This window comes from Lepisma saccharinum, chromosome 17, assembly GCF_977018435.1.
Source record: "Lepisma saccharinum chromosome 17, izLepSacc3.1, whole genome shotgun sequence".
Lineage (NCBI taxonomy): Eukaryota > Metazoa > Arthropoda > Insecta > Zygentoma > Lepismatidae > Lepisma > Lepisma saccharinum.
Genome location: NC_139245.1, coordinates 38,948,043 through 38,968,437, shown reverse-complemented (window position 1 = coordinate 38,968,437; position 20,395 = coordinate 38,948,043). Strand labels below are relative to the sequence as shown.

The window sequence follows — 20,395 nt, the reverse complement described above, 5'->3', positions numbered from 1 at the left end:
CATCTTCTGCACAACTTGAATATTCTATGAGTTTTGTCTATTTGCTTTCTCACTAAAGCTTCAAGATTATGTATCAGAGTGTAATGATATGTGCCATCCCCTTCAATTAAGAGCAGATCAATCGGAACAGCAGATTCATCATCAGGTGTACTGATTCTGAGAGGATCTATCAAGCAATTGCCACGGCCAGTAGAACAAATAAAAACATTAATAGATAATTGTTTGCCATTGATGTGCCTGGCCTTTTTTTCAAATTTATCAATATTCTGAACAGACATTGGATATTCTAAACCCTCCATTGCTTCATCAAAATCATGTTCATGCTGTTTATAATAACTTATTCTCTAAGGATTCCTTGAAGCTGGAAACAAAGCAGCTAAAATACACCACAAAAAGCATTTCTCATCATTATTTTCAATATTAACCACGGCTTTTTTGTTTTTAATATTAGCAGGTAATGGCAGATATGTAGATCCTTGTAATGGGCTGAATTCAGAAATATTAACATATAACTTGTGTGGAGAACCGCATAGGCTCCATCCAGACTCTTTTGCTGCAAATTCAGAGTGTTTAATATTTAATTGTTCTATCAAACTGCTTATTATTTTGTCTGAATTTGCATTTGAATATACCGGTACAGTTTCTGTTATGTGGGGCTGTGTAAATTTTGTGCCATTTGGCTTCTTATATTGTGTAAACAATTTGAGGGACAGCTTATAAGAGCCATTTTGTGCATTTAGAATTGCCTGCACATCAGGATTTACACTGTTCAAAAAATTCTTAATACCACATCTTGGCTCTGATACAAACCGGTAATCCCTTAATTGGCCATTAAAACTGCTATGGATGGGTGGTGCATAGCGTGGCTGCTTTGCTGGTGAAGCATTAACAGGTGCTTCATGCTTTCTTTTCAGACCAGATGTAGATGGTTGTGGGGGCAATGTTGATGACTGTACATAAGAATTACACTTGTGCCATTTGTAATATGCCTTGCTTAATATTTTATGGCATCTTGGACATATTTTTGTGGCCTTTCTACATTTCTTACGGTCACAAATATGGCAATGCCTAGCCCAATTAGAACTAGATATATTTTTATTACACTGATTGCAATATTTTTGATTTGGCATTTTTGTTGTTTATTTATATAAAATTTCTTGGTCCAAAAAAAAAACAGAACTATGCCAAAACAATTATAACAGCAGTTAATGGCTGAGCTGGTGCTTTTATACCCAGTTCAACAGCAGTAACTTGACCCTGGTGATCCCCAATATAAAATAATTTTGCTTTTTTTATGCTGTTGTATAACACTTTTTACCAGGTTTTCAGATCTGGGAGCTAACAATTATATATCAACTAACAATAATTATTCTCAAAATCTCACGTGTGGAGATATTATTTTGCCACATGTATTTCAATCTCATATTTTGTCAGGCCTCAAACCCGAGCCTCTTGTTTACAAGGCAATAAAAACCATGGGGCTATGCGCCATTCTCTACTGGGTCTCAGAACCCAGGAGCTATGAGCTTTATATTAATATACACATGGCAGAATCAATCTGAGGGGGGGGGCTCACCATTTCTACACTAGAATTCAAAATCCCAGGAATTTTGACAGAAAAACACACTGTAAACAATAAGATCATATGGAACTTGGCATAGTCTTAAGTGTAGGCAAATCTATCTGTTGAGGCTTCTTCCTTTCTACACTAGAATTCAAAATTCTTAAAAATTCAGAGCATATCACACCTGAAGAATTGGGGTATAAGCCCCTCTTGCCATTGTTTTAAGTATAGGCAAATCGGGTTGTTCAATCAAATAGCCTCTTCTTTTCTACACTTGTAAGTGGTGCTTGTTGTAGCATCAATCCCACTACTAGAAACTCACTCAAAAGGGTGAGGATTCTGAGTATTCTGACCTTCGAAGCCTCCAAAGAGCGAAACTCACCCCAAACACACCCTTTTTTTTGCAGTGTAGCTAATCGCAACAATGAGTGATGACGTGAAATTGATGAAGAGACACTCATAAACAGTGCCGCAACCACAGGTGGCATTGTCCCCCACCCCCCGATCTTGGACGGAAGTCCATTCTATGGGAAGCAAACATTGAAGTACAAAAACAAGACTTGAAGAATCTAAGAATAGCAGGACAATTGGATACTCATGTTGGAATTAGTTTTTAGGTGTTCCTTGCATTTTATTTCCAGACGGCCAAGGGCACTTGATGGGGCACATAGGCAATTGCCACACCCCTCGATTTCAAATTTTATATAAATAAAACGATCTTTTTTGAAAAAAAAATGTTAAAATCATTTGCGCCCTATTAAAACAATTTATTTTTATGAAACTTAATATGAAATATTAATGGTGACACTGTAATCCAAGAAGTCATTGATCAATCAAGGGATTCCTATTTGTTTGCCAGGTGTCAAAACATGTATTTCAACTATAATATAATTCACACAATATTTTGCAAAATGGTTAATGTAACCAATAGGCAAACATTGTCTGTAGTGATACAAGAGTCTCCCTTTTGAAGGAAATAAGAGTCCGTGGTGGACTAAGGGACCCATGTTTTAATGTTCTAGCAAGTCCAAAAAAATGCATTACAAATTTTTACATAATTCATGAAAGTGTAGATACTATGTAACCATTATTATTTAATTATTTAACATTTTCTTGCATAACACAACACAATGGTGTTGTTGGATTCTCGTTAGATTCCTTTGTGTGTAAAAATCTTGCATACTGGAAACTAGAGGGAATCATTATGAAGCATGATCTTATAAAGGGCTCCCTTAATCAGTTCTGCAGAGAGGCCCGAAGCCGTTGGTACATATTAATCGTCTATTAACATTATCGACCTGTAAATATCAAGTAGATACAGCCCCTATTAGTCTATGTATGTTAAACTTTATATTTTTTGGGAATCTGGAAAGGTCATTATCGAAATATTACTATTTGATTTCTCGATTTTTTTTTGTTTGTTGCAATATCTGTTACTTATCTCTTTGGGGACAGGGGGCAAGTGCCTCTGTGTACCCTGCTATATCTGATAATGCGACACAATATATTAAAAATTTGCCCCCTCTAGGTATGACTTCCCCCCCTACAAAGAATTCCTGGCCTGAGGGAAAGTAAACTGTCCTTGCACCCCCAGTTTTGGCGCCTTTCCCCTCCACCCCAGTTTTGGAACCCAAACCTTGCCACTGAACGTAAGAATGGCAAAAAATTGTTCTAAGCTGCAGGTAGGATGTGGGGGAATTCAGTGCAGGTAACACCAAATGCTATTCTCGCTCCGGGCCTCTATTCCTCCTTCCGTTTAGTATCTGACTAAACGCACGGCCATAAAAGTAGGCGGTTGGACAGAGTTTCGCTGGTGACTCACATGGGAAAAGCAAAGCGAGAGCGGGAAGAAGGTCGCTGGTTCCCGCGCACTGTGTAACAACGACAACCGGGCTGCGTTGCCTAGTTAGAGTGTCAGACACACCTCTCTCCAAGGCACTTTCGAGTCCCATTCGATACAGAGCTGGTGATCGTGTGAATTGAAAGTTTGTTACAGGCCCCAGAAATGGATTCCCATGTCTATGGTCGACGCGCTAGCTACGTTAACGACAGGCTGGCTTTGAAGTCCACGCCCCCCCCCCCCCCGAACCCAGCTGCAACAATCACATTCAACGCACAGTGTTGCGACACATCTACTCAACGCCAGCTTGTTCCTCCGCGCACAAGCACCTTTACGGTCTCCACATTGAAGTTGCAAAGAACGGCTACAGCGTATCCGCAGTCATATGACTGAGACTCTACGTGGAGTAGACGAGCAGAATGACAGATGCGCCCATTGGCTGAAGGTTGATTGTGATTGGACGAAAACAACTCGCCCGCTATTTATTCCCATCCACGTTCGTGGCGGCAGCTTTCTTCAGTTCTTCAACGTTAACGATGTAAACGCGTGGACTATACACGTCGGACTGCCGTTAACCGAACACACGGGGTTGTGATCCAAAGTGGCAACAGCCCCACCCGCCCAATTTCATGGCCAAAGGTTTAGAACCCTTGGCATATAGAATGAAAGCTGCAATTCGATCATTCAGTCTTGTCAACTGCAAAGATGCGTGCAGGCAAAAGTTCAGTTTCAAACCAAGTAGACGGATGTACACTAGTAGCAGTGTTCGTGTTCAGAAGATTCAACACATGTATGTCTGTCTTGTACTTTCAACGTTCATTTACACGTACAGTCATGGTCACTTCTCGCTCGTAACAATACCGTTAAAAGCGAATATGATCGCTACAATCCAGAAGTGTCCGTGACTGTACCAGCTGAGCATATACTACACTGTACATACCAGTGGCGTATCATGGGCATTTCGGGTGGGAACGCCAAGTCCGAAGGAAGGGTCGGCCCTTTTTTCCTTAATCATTTACTTATGGAATTAGTCGTCACATGTATTGTTTATTTGCCTGAAGTCCGCTGGGTTTTCAATAAAACATCATCTATGCATGTTTTAGATAGAAAATGAGATGCCTCACTATGCCACAAATGTTTTGAACTCTGGTGTTTTATACTATTCGGTATGACGCAAGTCATTAGAAAACCTACCTCAATCGCAAGTGCCTCTGAACAACAGTAGACGTAATTGTTGTGGGCCATCCAACTACTGATTGATTTGGTTTATTTTACTTCGCTTTTCTACCACTTTTGGTTAATCGCGAATATGAATATGAGTAATATTTATTAAGTTGATGAAGGGACACTCATGGAGAACACTAGTGCTAACGCCGGGATTCGAACCAGGGACCTCTGTCGTCTTGGCGCGCTGTGCAAGACACACTGACACGGAGGTGGAAGGATGATCCAACTATCGTACACTCTACTGACGTAAAAGTGCCGATTAGTAATTCAGACCACTGTTTATTGCATCTTGGAATGGTGATAAACATTTTAAGATAATTTTGTCCACAGACCATTCGATGTTAAGAGTTTTCAAATGAATGCCAAACATTTCCATTGACACAATATTAAGCAGTTAGATGCTAACGAAAAAATAATAATAATAATAAAATAATAGCTTTGCGGGTTAAGTGGTAGAGCAGGCTCAGGCTGAACTTCTACCACGAGGACTTCACCAACTTATTTGACAAAAACTATGTTGATCTTTTAGTTTTTAATACACATCGCTGTTCGTGCGATAAATTATACAATGCAATGGTAATTTAGAAATGGTATATTTGAGTTTGGTGAAGTTACGTCAGTCAATATTGCGTATTGTAGCATCACATAGCACGAGTGGCATGAGCGCGAATAACTGGGTAGGAATTCTACCGCTGTCGTCTGCTTCAGAAGGCAGAAAGGGTCACATGAACCAATCACGTAGCCCTCTCCTCCATACGCTGGCGTACGAGAGAGCATTTGCGCGCGTGCTGTAGAGATTCAGAAAGGCAGCAAGGAATATAGAGTTCTTTACGCCGAACCTGCCCGGCGTCTAGGCAGGAAAGGCATTGAAAAAAATGCTGGAACGAGTGTTGTTAGTGGAGCCTTGCAAGCGGAGCGCGAGGAATAGCTATTATAATGCCATGAAGGTCAAACATATATGAAATTAGTCAAGATTTACTTTATATTTACAGCATTTACGTAATTTTGAAATTTTAAATCAGGGAACGCCGGGCGTATGAGCACTGGTACGCCACTGGTACATACACCACTCCAGAACGTAGTGCACAAAATACATTGCGTGACACCAAATAAAGAAAATAGACTACTCGGTGTTGCACTTTGTAACCAATTAGACACTTAAGAATGAATAAAGTGCAACGAAATAGGCTTTGGAGAAGTTAAAAAGGAATCCATAATGCTGCACGTCAGGTTACAACGAGAAAGGTAGATTGTTTTCCGATAAGAATGTTAGGATATTCTTTCAAACCATTGCGCCATTTAACAGGTAAGCATTAATACATATATACAATTAACACGAAAATGCTTTTAGTTTTCTCCGTAGACAATATTCGAACCAAAACCGACTCTTTTCGTCACCATTTAGCGTGTGGAACGCATTCATTATTGAACCAGACTGACACGCGAAACCGCAAAATGTATGTTTTTCAGTTTTTTTCGCCAGTCGCGGAAAATAAGAGTGATGATTTTACATGCAATAACTTATATTCGAATGAAACGATGTCTGTTAATCTAGTTGTAATGATGAATTTAGCGTAATATATGGTTTCAGCGTTTTTTATTCTACATACTGGATGAATTGATAATATTTGATTAACTTCTAACAACATTAGTAACGAAGTAAGACTGTAAATTCCCTGACTTGTCACCTTCAATTTAAACAATGCTTACCATTGTTTTTGATAGTAGCGTTAAGTCATTACTTCAGAATTTGAAGACCAGTTATTCCGCTCTGGGCAGCCTTTTGGAAACTAACGAGACTCTGGCGCCCGGACCTACAGCCAGGATCATCCTCTGTAGGAAATGTGTTATGTTGTCCATGTGTGTTTATGATTGTCCCTTTTATTAATGCCACATCACCATTCATCTCCATCGTCGCGATTAGCCAAACGTGACAGAAAACCGGCGTGAAATTACTAGGGCTGCTCCGATACCACTTTGAAGCGATAACCATACCGATATTCTTTCCGATTCCCACAGATATCGATGCATGGAAATTGTAACAATTAAGAGTTGCTCAAAATATTTACCAATATTAGCGGGTGAGTATTCCATTCCAATTACGAGCTTCAATATACCGTAGGTTTGCTTTAAAATATTTTAAAAATTACATTACTATATTTAAATAGCATTTATGTAATTACGAAATACTGTTTTTTACTAATAGTGATGCAAAGAAACTTTGCCAGCCTCTGTGGCGTAGCGTTTAGCAGGGATCGCCAAGCGTCCCAGCATGGGTATTCATTGAGAGTGTCTCTTCATCATATTATCAATCATCCTCATCTTCTCGATTAGCCACAAGTGGCAGAAATGCGAAGTAAAATAAACCAAATCAATCAATCGATGAAACTTCGAATTTTGAATAACTTCAAGGATAATTAGATTCGGTGAAAGTGTTGTGAGACATTTTTTCTAACCTAACTCATTCAGTTTTTATTGCACAAATTTTTGTTGGTAGTATGAGCACCCCGACGTAAACTTATTTTCTAAATTTAAATAATATTTGTGTCCAATTATGTTGTAGCTAGCTTAAGCATACAGATACCATACGCTCTCTAGAGTAGACTTGTAAAGAGCGGGGATTATTGTCAGTCGTTCACTACCTCCCAACGTGTGCGAGTAGTATTAAGGCGTGAAATCAATGTGGCGACTTCCGCTCGCGGCCGATAGATGCCACTGCGATCGGCGCACGGTCCTCGGGCATGGAGAGCGACCGTCTCTCGCGGAACCAGTTGTTGCTCGACCGCCGGTTGCACTCGTCGCGTGTCGAGATTCCGTTCGGCCTTTGTGATGCGATCTCTCGTCGTGGGTGACCTAGTCGCGGATGACCTTACGTAACAGATCCCGCCTTATCCGGAGGACATGTACGGCTCACTGGGGCACGGAACTTTCATTATGTCCTTTGTTACGATGCTCGTTGGCTCCTCGTTAGCGGAGGGGCGGGAATACAACGCGTTGCGTGGTATTAAGTCGTCGGAATTCGATGACGATTTCGAGGGTTCTGTCTACGAAGCGAGAGATGGTGGTGTGGAGTATGAGGATTTTGATTACGGCTTTAGCCATGCGAGGACTGCTCGCTTTCGGGTTGGTGGCATACGTCATGGGAAATCAAGAACTCATTTCTCCCGCGGGGGTAAAGGAATGAAGTTTAGAAGTAGCGAATGGGAAGTTGAAAGACAATCTTTGCCGTCCTTTGGTTCGAATTTTACACAGTTAAATCCTTCTGACGTTTCTTTAAAATCCACCCCCGAACCTGTCACCCTGTCACCTACCAATCTTGAGACAACCTCCTCCCTGGCTACGCCAACAATGACGGAAGACGCACAGGTGCACGCAACAAAGAAACCCACCACCGTCGAGGGTACGTCCGCGCCACTAATGGAAAAAATGAACGAGGATAGGGATCCGGCGATCACGATGGCCAACCGCGCGGAAGTGTCGACGGAGTATGTGTACGGTGACGTGTTCGAAGGCAGCGGAAGCGACGACGACGACGAGGACGGTGGTGCACCGACGAACGATAGCGACGGAGGAACCGTCTTCGGTCTCGACGACGCCGATCCTCGACGTTCTCGAGAGGACATGGACGTCGTGACGAGGTTTTTGAGGATCGTCGAATCCCAGCAACTCCTCGGGGCGAACTGCAGCGCGGGGACGGACCTCAACCTGGGGGAAGGTGTCGTGGACAGGTACGCACAGGAACGCTTCCGGATAGAGGCTGACGTAGCCGTGAACAGGGCGAACATGCTCACCCGGCTGTGGAAGTACGCAGAGCCCGAGGTCATGGATTCCGAGTACCTCTTGCACGCCTCGGTCTTCTCCATGGTCGAGTTTGACGACGACATATTCGCCGCCGGCAACTGCTACGACGAGTACCAGTACAAGAACTACTTGCTGTTCTGTCCGTATGCGTACCGTTTGCCGGAGGGGCCGATACTGGTCAAGGATCTTGCAGTGGAATACAAGTACCTGAGTAACACGTCTGAGTGGTTTTATATTGCCAGGAAGAATGCTGAGAAGGTCATCGAGGATTACCATCAGTTTAGTCGTGGTAAGTGTATCATAATACCTCCCTAAAATAGTTACCATGATTTGGCTTTATCCTACGCTCCTACAACTCTATACTTTGCTAATGTTGCCAGGTGCAATAATTTACAACAAAAAATGTTTTAGGTACACTTTGCCTGTCTGCATACAAAATGTGGGAGTGCCGGTGTTGACATCTAAGATTATATGCCACTAAAATTCATATTTTTTCGGTTAACCCATAAGACTCGCCAAGATGCGAACAACATGCCAGCAGTCACAAAACTTCAAATAATGACCCTGCTTGCCTGCTTGATTGATTGATTTGTTGTTTTAAGTCTACTTTATGTACAGAGAGGCTAATTGGGACTGGACCTACAGTTTAAAGTGGGATCCGAATCACTGTGGCATGTGCCTCCACCGTGTATCGATCCCGGGACCCCTTCATTACAAATCGACAATTATGATCCTGCTATGTAAATTCTTATCCCGTAATTGAAGTTCTGTAATAAACGATTTATGGAGTTTCCTGTTTCAAGTAAAGTATTGAAAATACAACGGACGGGACTTCAAAATGTTGAAAACCCGATGTAAAAACCTTTTTCATTTTTGATTATAATGAATAGTCAAAATTAACAAGCAGGATTGTCTGTATCCTTCTGCTTTCATTAGTCGCGTACTGTTGCTCGCTAAGAAAAAAATTCCCATATATTTCAACGTTGGTTACATGAAAAACCACTAGTTTTCAAGCTACAACTGTTTACGTGTTTGCCTGTACACGTACGTTCCACACACATACGTATATGTGCCACACGATAATGAATGAGAAGGATTATCTTATTTATTAATTTGAGAGAATGCCATAACAGTTGGTTTTATGAAGGAAACCTTCCTTTCTGAGTAGATAATACTTGTATATATTGATTTATTTATTTTTGACGGTTATTGCTAGGAGCAATCAAATTTACTTTTGAAACGCCCTGTCGTTATCGAACGTTGACTAACACTTAGAGATTCTAATTTATTAATACGCTGCACTTACATTTTGCAACCTCGACGGCTGCGTATATTCTAGGTAGCGAACTTTCACAGAATGGCTTATTAATACAGGAACTAAATTATGACGTTAGATGCGCTTGTTAGAATTGCGAAACGCCAATGTACGAATGGAGTATGCATGAACGTTCCTTAACTGTCCATTTCCGTTTCAAAATAGAGTAGTTTGAAACGGCAAAATGCGAAAAGAATCGAATATGCTTCTTAGGCACGGAAAGTTCGCAGAAATGCTACGAAATTGCAAGACAAATACTGTAACCGCTAAGCTAATGTTGTGAAATGGTAATGTTTCGGAAGATTAGACGTTGTCATTGTTGACCTTGTAATCATTTTATACAACGCGATTGATTTCGCAACTGACTGACAGAGATAAGATGGAAGTGGAGTCAAGGGAGTTGTACATGTTTAAAAGGTATTGAACCACTTCCTCGACTCGACCCTTGTGCGTTATTCATGCGTAGGGAACGGTGTTCTCTGTCTGGAGTGGTCCTTACGTCTCACTTTTCGCCAGTGACAAATCGCTTTGCATTTCTACTACCTCCATAAATTAAACATCGTGCTTCCTTGCCTGACAATTAGCGACAGAGGTGTCATCATGTCAAGCAGTGCCCATCATTGAAACTCCCGTCTGCTTTGTTAAATATTTATTATACAGCTGGATACTTTGTCTTTTCCTTGTCTGCGAATGTCGTCAGTTCTGTTAAATAAATCCCCATTCACATGCTTCCATGGATAAACGGAATTTGAATTTTTATTACTCCATATAAACCTCGCTTTTCTTCCACTGTTGGCTAATCGCAAAGATCTGGATGAAATTGACGTGGGGACACTCACAAAGAACGGACTGCGGGATTCGAACAAGGGACCTCTGGAATCGTAGCGCGATGTGCTCACCACTCCAGCATGGATGTCGGCATATCCTTCCTGAAGAACACGAACGCTATGGAGGAAAGTTCGCAGATAGAAAGTAAACTAAATAATCCTTTTCTTTTCGTGTTCCTACATTGTCCTAGATGTCGAGAGAAGGAACCGTGCTTCACAGCGTCGCACGCAACAACTCTGGATGCATGAATAGGAATTGCGGGTGCATTTCTCTTTGCAAAGGGCACTTTGCCATTTCGTTTCGTGGCGTGTTAACATGTGCTTTGGGCAGCGTTTGCGTGACGGGGAGGGAAGAATATTTCAATCATTTTGCAAACAGAAGAGGCTTGACGTTAAAATTACTTCCCTTGCAAGGGTTGCAATTATTCAATTACCGTCATGCTTGTATTGAAAATGTCAGATTTTGCTTGATACGATACTTACATATGCATGCAAGAACTTTTAACATACGACAGTTGACCTCCGTGGCGGAGGGGTTAGCACTGCGCGCTATGGCGGCAGGAGTCTCGAGATCGAATTCTTGCATGAGCAGGAGTGGTGTTTGGAGTAAACTATGTTGATCATGACGCCAGTGACCGCTTGCATACCGAGAATTTCGATCATTGACAGCTGCAGTTACAATAATCTTACAGGTATTCTTGTCCTGTTTAATTGTTTAAGGTATCTTGTTCAGTTCAATACAGTTTCTGCATTGATTACCGCATTTTCTTCCGCAATAATAGTGTTATGTCAATTTACGATCGTGACTCTTGGACCACCCTGTACATTTCCTATGTCCACCAAATCATACGGTCATTAGGTGCAGTTTCCCATAAGGTGCTTATTTATTTCAATTCTGTCAAAATGCTCAAGGGTATCAGAAAATAGATCAGTGAGTTCTAGATTATGGATATCTCTTCACGTTGCAGTTCTAATCAATCTAATAGAGCTTTTGAAAATATTATTAAATGTAGTTTTACCCCATATAGTTCTCAAGGCGAATGGGAATGTTGGCTTCTCAACTAACCGATTTCACTATCAAAACAATACTGTGGCATTTTATATAACAATAAATTTTTCTCCTTTGAGTATATGTGTTTTGTTCAGTATTAAGCCTACTTAAGAAAAAACGTTCGGCCCTTTGCGTTCAGTGAAGGAAAATTTACCTAAAACAAGTTAAAAAAGAAAAACTAATTTTCCATCTCGGCAACATTGGAGGTAATGTAATCAGCATCATGCTCTGCTGCCTTTACCCCCTCCCCAAAGGGGGTACTCAACTATTAGTGGCTGGGTAAGCCCCAGTGATGCATTATGGAGACACATATCTCCATCCCTGAAATCGAACTCCGGTCTCCTATGTCAATGGTTCTCAACCGCCGTGAGACAGCGGCCCAGGAAATTATTATTTTTTAAAATATTTTTTTTAAGTCAATGCCTGATTCCAACAATTTTACTCGTTAATACGGTACCTTTCTGATTTTTCCAAAACTCTGTGTATTAGTTAATATGTACCTTTGAAATAACATATTAATAAGTAAATTATGGCATAATCAATCATAAAGAGCAATAGTTCGATTTTGTCTAGGCTTGTTGATAAATATAAAGTAAAAAGTAAAGTGCTCCCCTGCTTTGCACTACGTCATGAAGGCGTATAGGGTGATGCGATCAGCACCATGCCCCTGTCCGCCTTTACCCCCCAGAGTTTCCTCCAGGTACCCACTTTATACGACCGAATATGAGGATGAGTGATGATATGATGAAATTGATGAAGACACTCACAAGGAACACCTATTCTCGGATTCGAAGTCGGCATCCTGGCGTCATAGGGAGCTGTACTAGCTACTCCGCCAAGTAGATTGGCCTTGTCGATAAATATAAAATTAGGTTGGAGATAGTTGTTAACCACTGGATAGACAGAAATCTTGCAGTTTCCTCAGGCCACCATCATTAAATTAATTTAAATTTGGATTTTCATTGACATGTTGCATTTTAAAGTCCGAAAAGTTTGAACTAATCAGAACATATACAGGGTGTTTCAAAAGAAACAGCGTAAACTGACACAGGTGAAAGTACTCGATAATAGAAACAAAAAAGTCTCAGTAAACATGGGTCAGCAAACGAGCCGTTTTCGATATTATCGCGAATGTGTGGTTACAAGCCGCCACTGACTTCATGTTTGTAAACGTTGTCCTAGTTGATAAAATGCTAATAATCTGTGCGAATGTGTGCTTACAAGCAGTCACTGACTTCAGTGTTTGTAAACGTCGTCCTAGTTGGTAATTAGATCTCATTGCTTTTATTGAACATTCTAATTACTTTAACAAGGAATACATCGTCACCACTCGGAAATGTTCTTTTTAATTACAACGCCCCCTTTCGGAAATGTTCTGTTTCATCACAACGCCACCTCTCGGAAATGTTATGTTTTGTAAACAAAGAGCAAACCTCGGACCGCGCAAGGAATAATGCACTCGGTGTTTACAAAATGCAATCAATGACGGCTTGTAACCATACATTCGCACACATTATTAGCATTTTACCAACTAGGAAGACGTTTACAAACAATGATGTCAGTGGCGGCTTGTAGTCACACATTCGCAATTATCTCCAAAACGGCTCGTTTACAGACCCATGTTTACTGAGACATTTTTGCTTCTATTATCGTGTACTTTCACCTGTGTAAGTTTGCGCTATTACTTATGAGACACCCTGTATATGCAAAATATTTGTTCGCTGCACAAAACAAAACTAAAAATATCAGGAGTTGTGCCACCGCTGGGTACACTGCGACCACAGGCAACAGAACATGCGCAGAACCGCACGTCCTGTGCGTCGTACTCGCGCGAGGATGGAGAGGTAGAGTGGAACAAGCTTCCTTATGGCCCGAGTTGAACGGATGGAGGGGAAGATGCACGATGGCTTTTGGCCGAAGGTCCTTTTGTTTGCGGTCTCCCTACAAAAGTTCCTATTCCTGTGTCATACGGCACAATTGAGGAAAGATCTCCTACAATTCGCTGAAATACGCCAACGTGTATGACCTGCTTCTTCACACTTGAAGCGGTCTCCACGCAGAAGAAGCGAGCCATGTCGCATTAGGACGAGAATTTGAACTTTGTGATGCTCATTTGCGTAATCTCCGCCCACCACTCTGGTGGCGTCGGGAATGGTCTCGCAGGTCATGGGTGGCGGAGGCTCGAGGGAGATTATCCCCTGGTCGATTCCTGGAAGTCGTCTGGAGAAACACTTCATCGTCTTTCAGCTCAAGCGAAGCATCTTAAGGCAGGCGAGGAGACTCTCTTCCAAGGATGTCTAAAACGTTGAATTTGTTAAGGGCGAAATACATTAAACTGCCCTTAAACGAGATGTTCCTAGGAATGGATGAAAAGGAGACGTAGTTCACGTTAAAAGCGAAGTGTGCAAATTGAGCCTTGTTCGTGGAAATGTTCGAAAAGCAGGGTGGATCGAGAATACATGTACCTACAATTTCAATTCTAGGAAATGTACAATAGTACCATAGTGCCATAAGGTAAAGTTCAAGTTCCCCGTGCACTTTTTGCACCATGCCATGAGGCACATTCAGAGTTATACGGAGGTAGGACCCGATACATTCTTTATTTGCGGCTGCGTGAACCCCAGAGCCGCTTTATGCGGTTACAAGGCTGGGAAAATTCCAACCTTATATCACCCACACCGGGATTCGCACCAGGGTCTCCGGCGTTGCAGTCAAACGCTATTCCGACCACGGCTCCATAGTACCACAGTACTTCTTGTAACTATTGGGCTATTTACGCTAAAACTTGAAAGCCGATGATGAAAAATCTATTTTTCTACAACGTTTGTTAATGTATTGCTGAAAAAATGTCTGATACAGATAATGTACTTTATTGAACGAAAGTTCCAATTGGTTCTCTTGAATTTAGTGCAAAATCGAAGGCTCTATCTCTATTCTATGTGAAGTTATACGCGTTTAAAGATTACACTACAAATTCTTATAGCCGCCATATTGATGTCGTCATTCCTCCGAAGTACTCCATGGGATTGTTTGGGACTTTTGATGACAAATACAACACAAGTAGAACTACATATCCCATCAAGTTTCGTTTCATTCTTATGAATGTCTAGGTTGAGATCTAACTTGACTGGACTTATTGTTGTGCATGAAGATCAAAATACTTACATTTTGTAAGATTACTGGATATTTTCGCAAATAGTATAAATCTGAGGGATAGTCTTCAGATTTTGTTTTTTGCGATTTTCTGATAGAATTATTTTACTTTGCATTTCTGCAAGTTTTGACTAATTGTGAAACAATTTCCTGAGTATATTAATTCATACATTCTAAAGAGTGGAGTATATATTTTAGCTCGTAAAACATACCGAATCCATACCGAATCTCTATACAATGTTTCAAGATGCGTTTAAGAAAAATGTTCCATGATTCTCAGACATAGAAATTAGTTTCTAAAATAGCTGATTCATATTATTAACGGTATTTTTAATAAGATAATTGAGATTTTAATTTTTTGGAATCATTTTTGTAAAATAGCAGAAAAACTGTGGACGGCAAGAAAAATCGTTGCACCGGCTCGTAAGTTTCCGGGTTCGAATCCCGGTCTGGGTGTTCTTGTGAGTGTTCTTTCAAGTCACCACTCATCCTCATCGTCGCGACTAGCCAAAAAGTAGCAGAAAAGAAACGCTAAATAAAAGAGAAAAATCATTACACAGAGATAAAACATAGGTAATCACATGAGGAAACAAATCGAAATATTAATTCAGCACATCAACCTTGTTAAAAAAAGTTTCATTACGGTAGAAATAAAGTCCGCCATGAACCGCGTTGGCTCCAAGGGATTTGTAGTTAATTTCCTAATGGGGAGCAGAGATTGAATTTACTGTGTTTCATTATCATGTTAACAATTCCAATTAAAGACTTTTAATGTTCATTAACATATGCGGTGTCGTCTAATTGTGAACAGTCCTAGTTGCGAACAGTCCTAATTGCGAACACTTGCTGCCTGAACAGGAATATACTCGAAGGACTATGTCCTAATCGCGAACACATTTTTCTGCCTTGAAACATACAACTTTCTCTCACATTTGCCGAGTCTATTTAACGATTTTTTTTAAAGGGTCTCAGTTCCAGATTTGAGACTGGTCAGTGTTTTGTTGCATCATAGAAAATTCGACATGATTAAAGTAGTCTCCAAAGTACAGCGTGTCCATAAATACACTGTCATACTTTAAAGTGGTATTACGTTGCTTTGGATAATCGTATTTAAATGAAATTGGTGACATTTGAAAGAAAAACTCAAATATTTTATTTTACAACTCATAGACATTGAATGTGGCCCCCACGAGTGGCCCTGCAGACATCAAGGCGATATTCCCATTCATGCCACACACGCTCCAACATATCCACAGGGATGGACTGGATTCCAGAAGTGATGCGAATTTGCAGTTCTTGCAGGTTTTGAGGCAATGGGGGTACATAGACACAATCTTTTATGTAACCCCATAAAGAAAAAGTCACAGACCGTCAAGTCTATGGCCTTTCCTTTGATGACGTATGCAGCCACGATCCACGTTCACCAAACTCTGCGTGTAATGATATTCTAAAACACACCAACTACGTTCTTAAATCTTCTGTAATAACAACATAATTTTGAAGGAAAACATTCACATGTAACCTGCCTGCCTGCTAAATATCCAACAATGAACCCGCATCGTCCATTGTTGTCAGGAGTGAATTTATTTCAGTTTCTATGTTTGATCTCGTTCATTGTTGTCCATTGTTGATATTGGTGTCCATTGTTGACATGCACAAAAATATTTTAGTTTTTCTTTCAAATGTCACCAATTTAATTTAAATACGATTATCCAAAGCGACGTAATACCACTTTAAAGTATGACAGTATATTTATGGACACGGTGTATATATAATTTAATAATAAAAGTGTGGCCTATTTTTTAAAGGAATACGTATTGCACACTTCTTAACTGAAAAGAGCTCCGTCATTTAATAATACAATTATTAACTTTACCTAAATTTCAAATTCAAATTTCAGAATATATGACACTGTTCTTAAATATTTCGGAATACAACCAATCTCCTTATACTTGTCAGTGCTCTTTGCCAAAAAACAAAAAACACATTTATTTCTTCCGTTTTACATCTTCCAGGCTCATTTCCATCCTAAGAGTCATCCCATTAGACTTTCCTGTCTCAGCCTTTAAGCTTTAAACTCTCGGATGTGGACTACCTAGCTCACTGTTGATTTTGCGGTTCCATCCCTCCACTACATTATTTGTCCGGAGCTTCCTGTTAAAGCAGTATCACATCACGTAAGGCACCAAGGGGTTTTCGAGTCATTAACACACGACTGAAAGTCAGATTACGTCGACAGACTGAAAGGGTGAAATGACCTTGGAGGGATTTACAAAGCAGGTTGTTAGTCAAACCAGTTGTCTCTCTACGTCACTACCTTATCTGTTTTTGAAAACAGGTTTTTCAGTTTCATGTGTTCGCAATTACAACATGAAATTATTTCTCACTTTTATGTGTTCGCAATTAGGACGATTTGGGCGTTGTTCGCAACTAGGACTGTTCGCAATTAGGACACAACCATATATGTCGATGTACAAACTAATGTTACTGGTTTCTTCTAACAATCGTGTAACAACTTGCGTCACACCAGATATAGGCAAATAATTTTCGATGATAAATTTAATCCGCACTTCTTTAAACTTAAAGCAACCTAGAACAGCGGTTCTCAAGACCTTCAGCTGGCCAACGTTGCTCTGGCGACTGAACCCACTGCTAGGATAATCCTTTCTGGGGTTGTGTTTTCCTGCGTTTGTCCTTATGTGTGCTGAGCAGAGAGGGTCACCCTCCGGAGGGCGACCCTCATGAGGGCAGACCTCACTCTCCGAAGACATGTGAGGGCGTGTGAGGGTGAGGGAGGTTGAACCTAAATGACCACCTCTGCTGCTGAGTGCCCCTTTCCAGCGTCAGTTTTTAACTTAGGTAACGAGACTTTAGTCCCCAGAGGAAGTGTACTTTTAGTTTAGAGCAAGGAAGTTTTTAACAGACATATCTTCTTTTCTTTTTATGGGTCTGCCTTCAATTTTGTTTAGTCAAGGGGCTTATTGTAGTATTGCATCCAGGGGTCTCGGGTTCGAATCCAGTCCTGGGCATCCTTTGTGAGCGTTCGTTCATCAATTTCATCACATCGTTACTCATCCTCATCGTCGCGATTAGCCAACAATTTCAGCAAAACGACGCTAAATAACAAAAATCGTATCAAATCAAGTAAGTTTTGACGGGAAAAATATTCTGATCTCTGAATGTTAGTGACAATGGTTCTACCGTAGCATGCAATGTTAATTGGACATTTTCCATTGTTAGTGCTTTAAACTACACTTATTCTAACACAACGTTTCAGTAGAGCACCTCTTTAGGTGACATTTCTTTTGCTGGTGGTGGGAATCGAACCTACGAAAGACCTGTGGATTTTAGTACAAATCCGTTGCTTTAATCAACTACTTCACGACGCCCTCAAGAATTCTGTACTAATTTTTCCTTCATTTATGCTACTATTTATACTTTTTTATGAAAGGGGACCATATGTGCTTGAATTCTACATTGGGATGACTTGTAGGGTTTTGGACCATTGCTTTGAAGGCTGCTTCTATGATTTTCCTTAGTTTCCAATTTGGTTCTTTCTGTAGTATTGTTACGTTGCACCACTGAATTCTATGTGATTCACTCCAATGCGTGTTCAGATGTTTTTGACCTAAGCCCCGTACCAGCTAACTGTAGACCAGGCGAACGAGAACAAGTCTCTGCGCAAGTAGTGATTCGAGACGGCTCCACCAATGAACATTGACAGAAACTGGATTGCGTAATGAGAGACTGGAGTTACCAGCTTTCCCTACTTCACTGTCAGCGTTGCAAACGTTTGAAAAATATACTACCGTACGCACATGGCAAGCGGGCCGCATTTTTGTCTCCAGGTTCGTACGCTTTGTTTAAGAATTTCTTAGGAAAATATTAGGGATAAGAATGCACGTACAAATTTTGACAAGCCGTGCATTTAGCGTACGGACTAAGGTCTAGAAATTTCCGTACATGTACGATCAGGACCGTACGGTTGGCAACGCTGCGCTTTCACCACTCGATTTCCCTTCTCCTTCTCTGCTGCTATGCGCGGCCCTGCTCTACAGGTAGCTGGGACAGGGTATATCTGTTTCGCCTTTGCGTGTGTACTACTTGTGTTTATCTATCCTTTTCTGGAGAGGGCGTCCTGATTCTCCTATGTAGGCATTCACATTATATGTTGTGAATGCAGTTTTTGCTAGCTTCTATGGGGTTTCTCTGGTTTGGTGTTTGATAGTATGCTTCTTAGTGTCTTCTTACTGCTGAATAATGTCCTACGTTGTAATTTTGAACCAATTCTACTTATCTTTCCTGTTAACCTAGGGATGTATGGTATGCATACCGTGCTCTCTCGAAACATAGTGGTAGAATAAGTGTAGTAAAGCACTAGACAATAAATAATTTATTTATTTATTCAATTACTGCCTCACCAGAGGTAAATCCTCAAATTACAGAAGGCAGATAAGCAATCTCAAAAAATGTAAGTTTATAAACACACATACACACACAAAAAAATCCTAAACAGAACAAATGCAATTAGCATACATACAAACATACATAGACCGATAGTACAAGTAATTAATTCGTACATAATCGCAAATAATCAACTTAAACAATCGGTATTTTTCAGTTGAATTACACCATTCAAGTACAAATTAGTTGTAATTAGTTATAATTACACATATTGAATATATTATTTGTACATAATTGTTGAATAAACTAAAAGATAAGATAGTTCTACCAGGATAATTAAAATATATTTGTTATTATACTTTTGATTCAATCAATATTTTGTAAAGTTAGAAAGGCAATGATAAATCTAAGCTCTGTTATTAATTGAAAGCTTATTATACAAATCACACATTCTACTTAATGGACTGTTCTTATATTTCTGAGTTTTAGGTGTTTAGGAATGAGTAAATTCCACCCACGTAAATTATTTTTCCTCGTATTGAATTGCAGTTGACTGAGAAAATAACTATTGTCCAATATACAGTTTTATACAAGTATAATTGATATAGCATATCCCGCCTATTACAAAGGCTCTTAAAATTAAATTCTTGTAACAAAACTTTTCATGTCACATTCTGTTGCAGTGGCTTATTATATTTTATATAATATAAAAATATCTCATAAATTTCTTCTGTATTCTCTCTACGGCATTTTCATGATATTTGTACATTGGTGACCATATACTGGAAGCATATTCAAGCCTGCTTTTTACAATTAACATTGCATGCTAATGTGCTGCGTTGATAAAAAATCAATCAAGCAATTAAGAAACTTCTGCCGTTCAATTACTCATAACGTCCTAGCTTCTTGCTGGAGCGCACATTTTATGAAAGAGCTTAAAACCTTTCTTGCCTGTAGGACTCTTAAGCTGCTCCTTTTCGAATTCCGTATTGTGGCAGGTAGAAAGACGCCAGCGCGCTCAGCAATTACAGACGACGAGAATCATCTCCTCCTTAATGGCACTATCAAACTATCCTCACGTTGTTAGCGCCCCCTGTAAAGCAATTTGACATCCTCCGGTATCGGCTGCGAGCATCTTCCTTTCCCTTCAGTCGCAGCAATTAAGCAAATCCCATCTGGATGTGATAGACGCAATCTCCCGCCCTCTACTTCC

At 40.3% G+C, this 20,395-nt stretch overlaps 1 protein-coding gene across 1 annotated transcript in view; it reads left to right on the top strand.

Annotated features, from left to right (window-relative positions):
* The first annotated feature begins 8,252 nt into the window (after positions 1 to 8,252).
* The window catches only part of LOC146001273 (metabotropic glycine receptor), a 981,963-nt gene continuing 969,820 nt past the window's right edge, over positions 8,253 to 20,395 (top strand). Inside the window, exon 1 of the mRNA XM_083138577.1 lies at positions 8,253 to 8,721. Within this exon, the coding sequence (XP_082994703.1) occupies positions 8,253 to 8,721 (469 nt within the window). The remainder of the gene's footprint in view (positions 8,722 to 20,395) is intronic.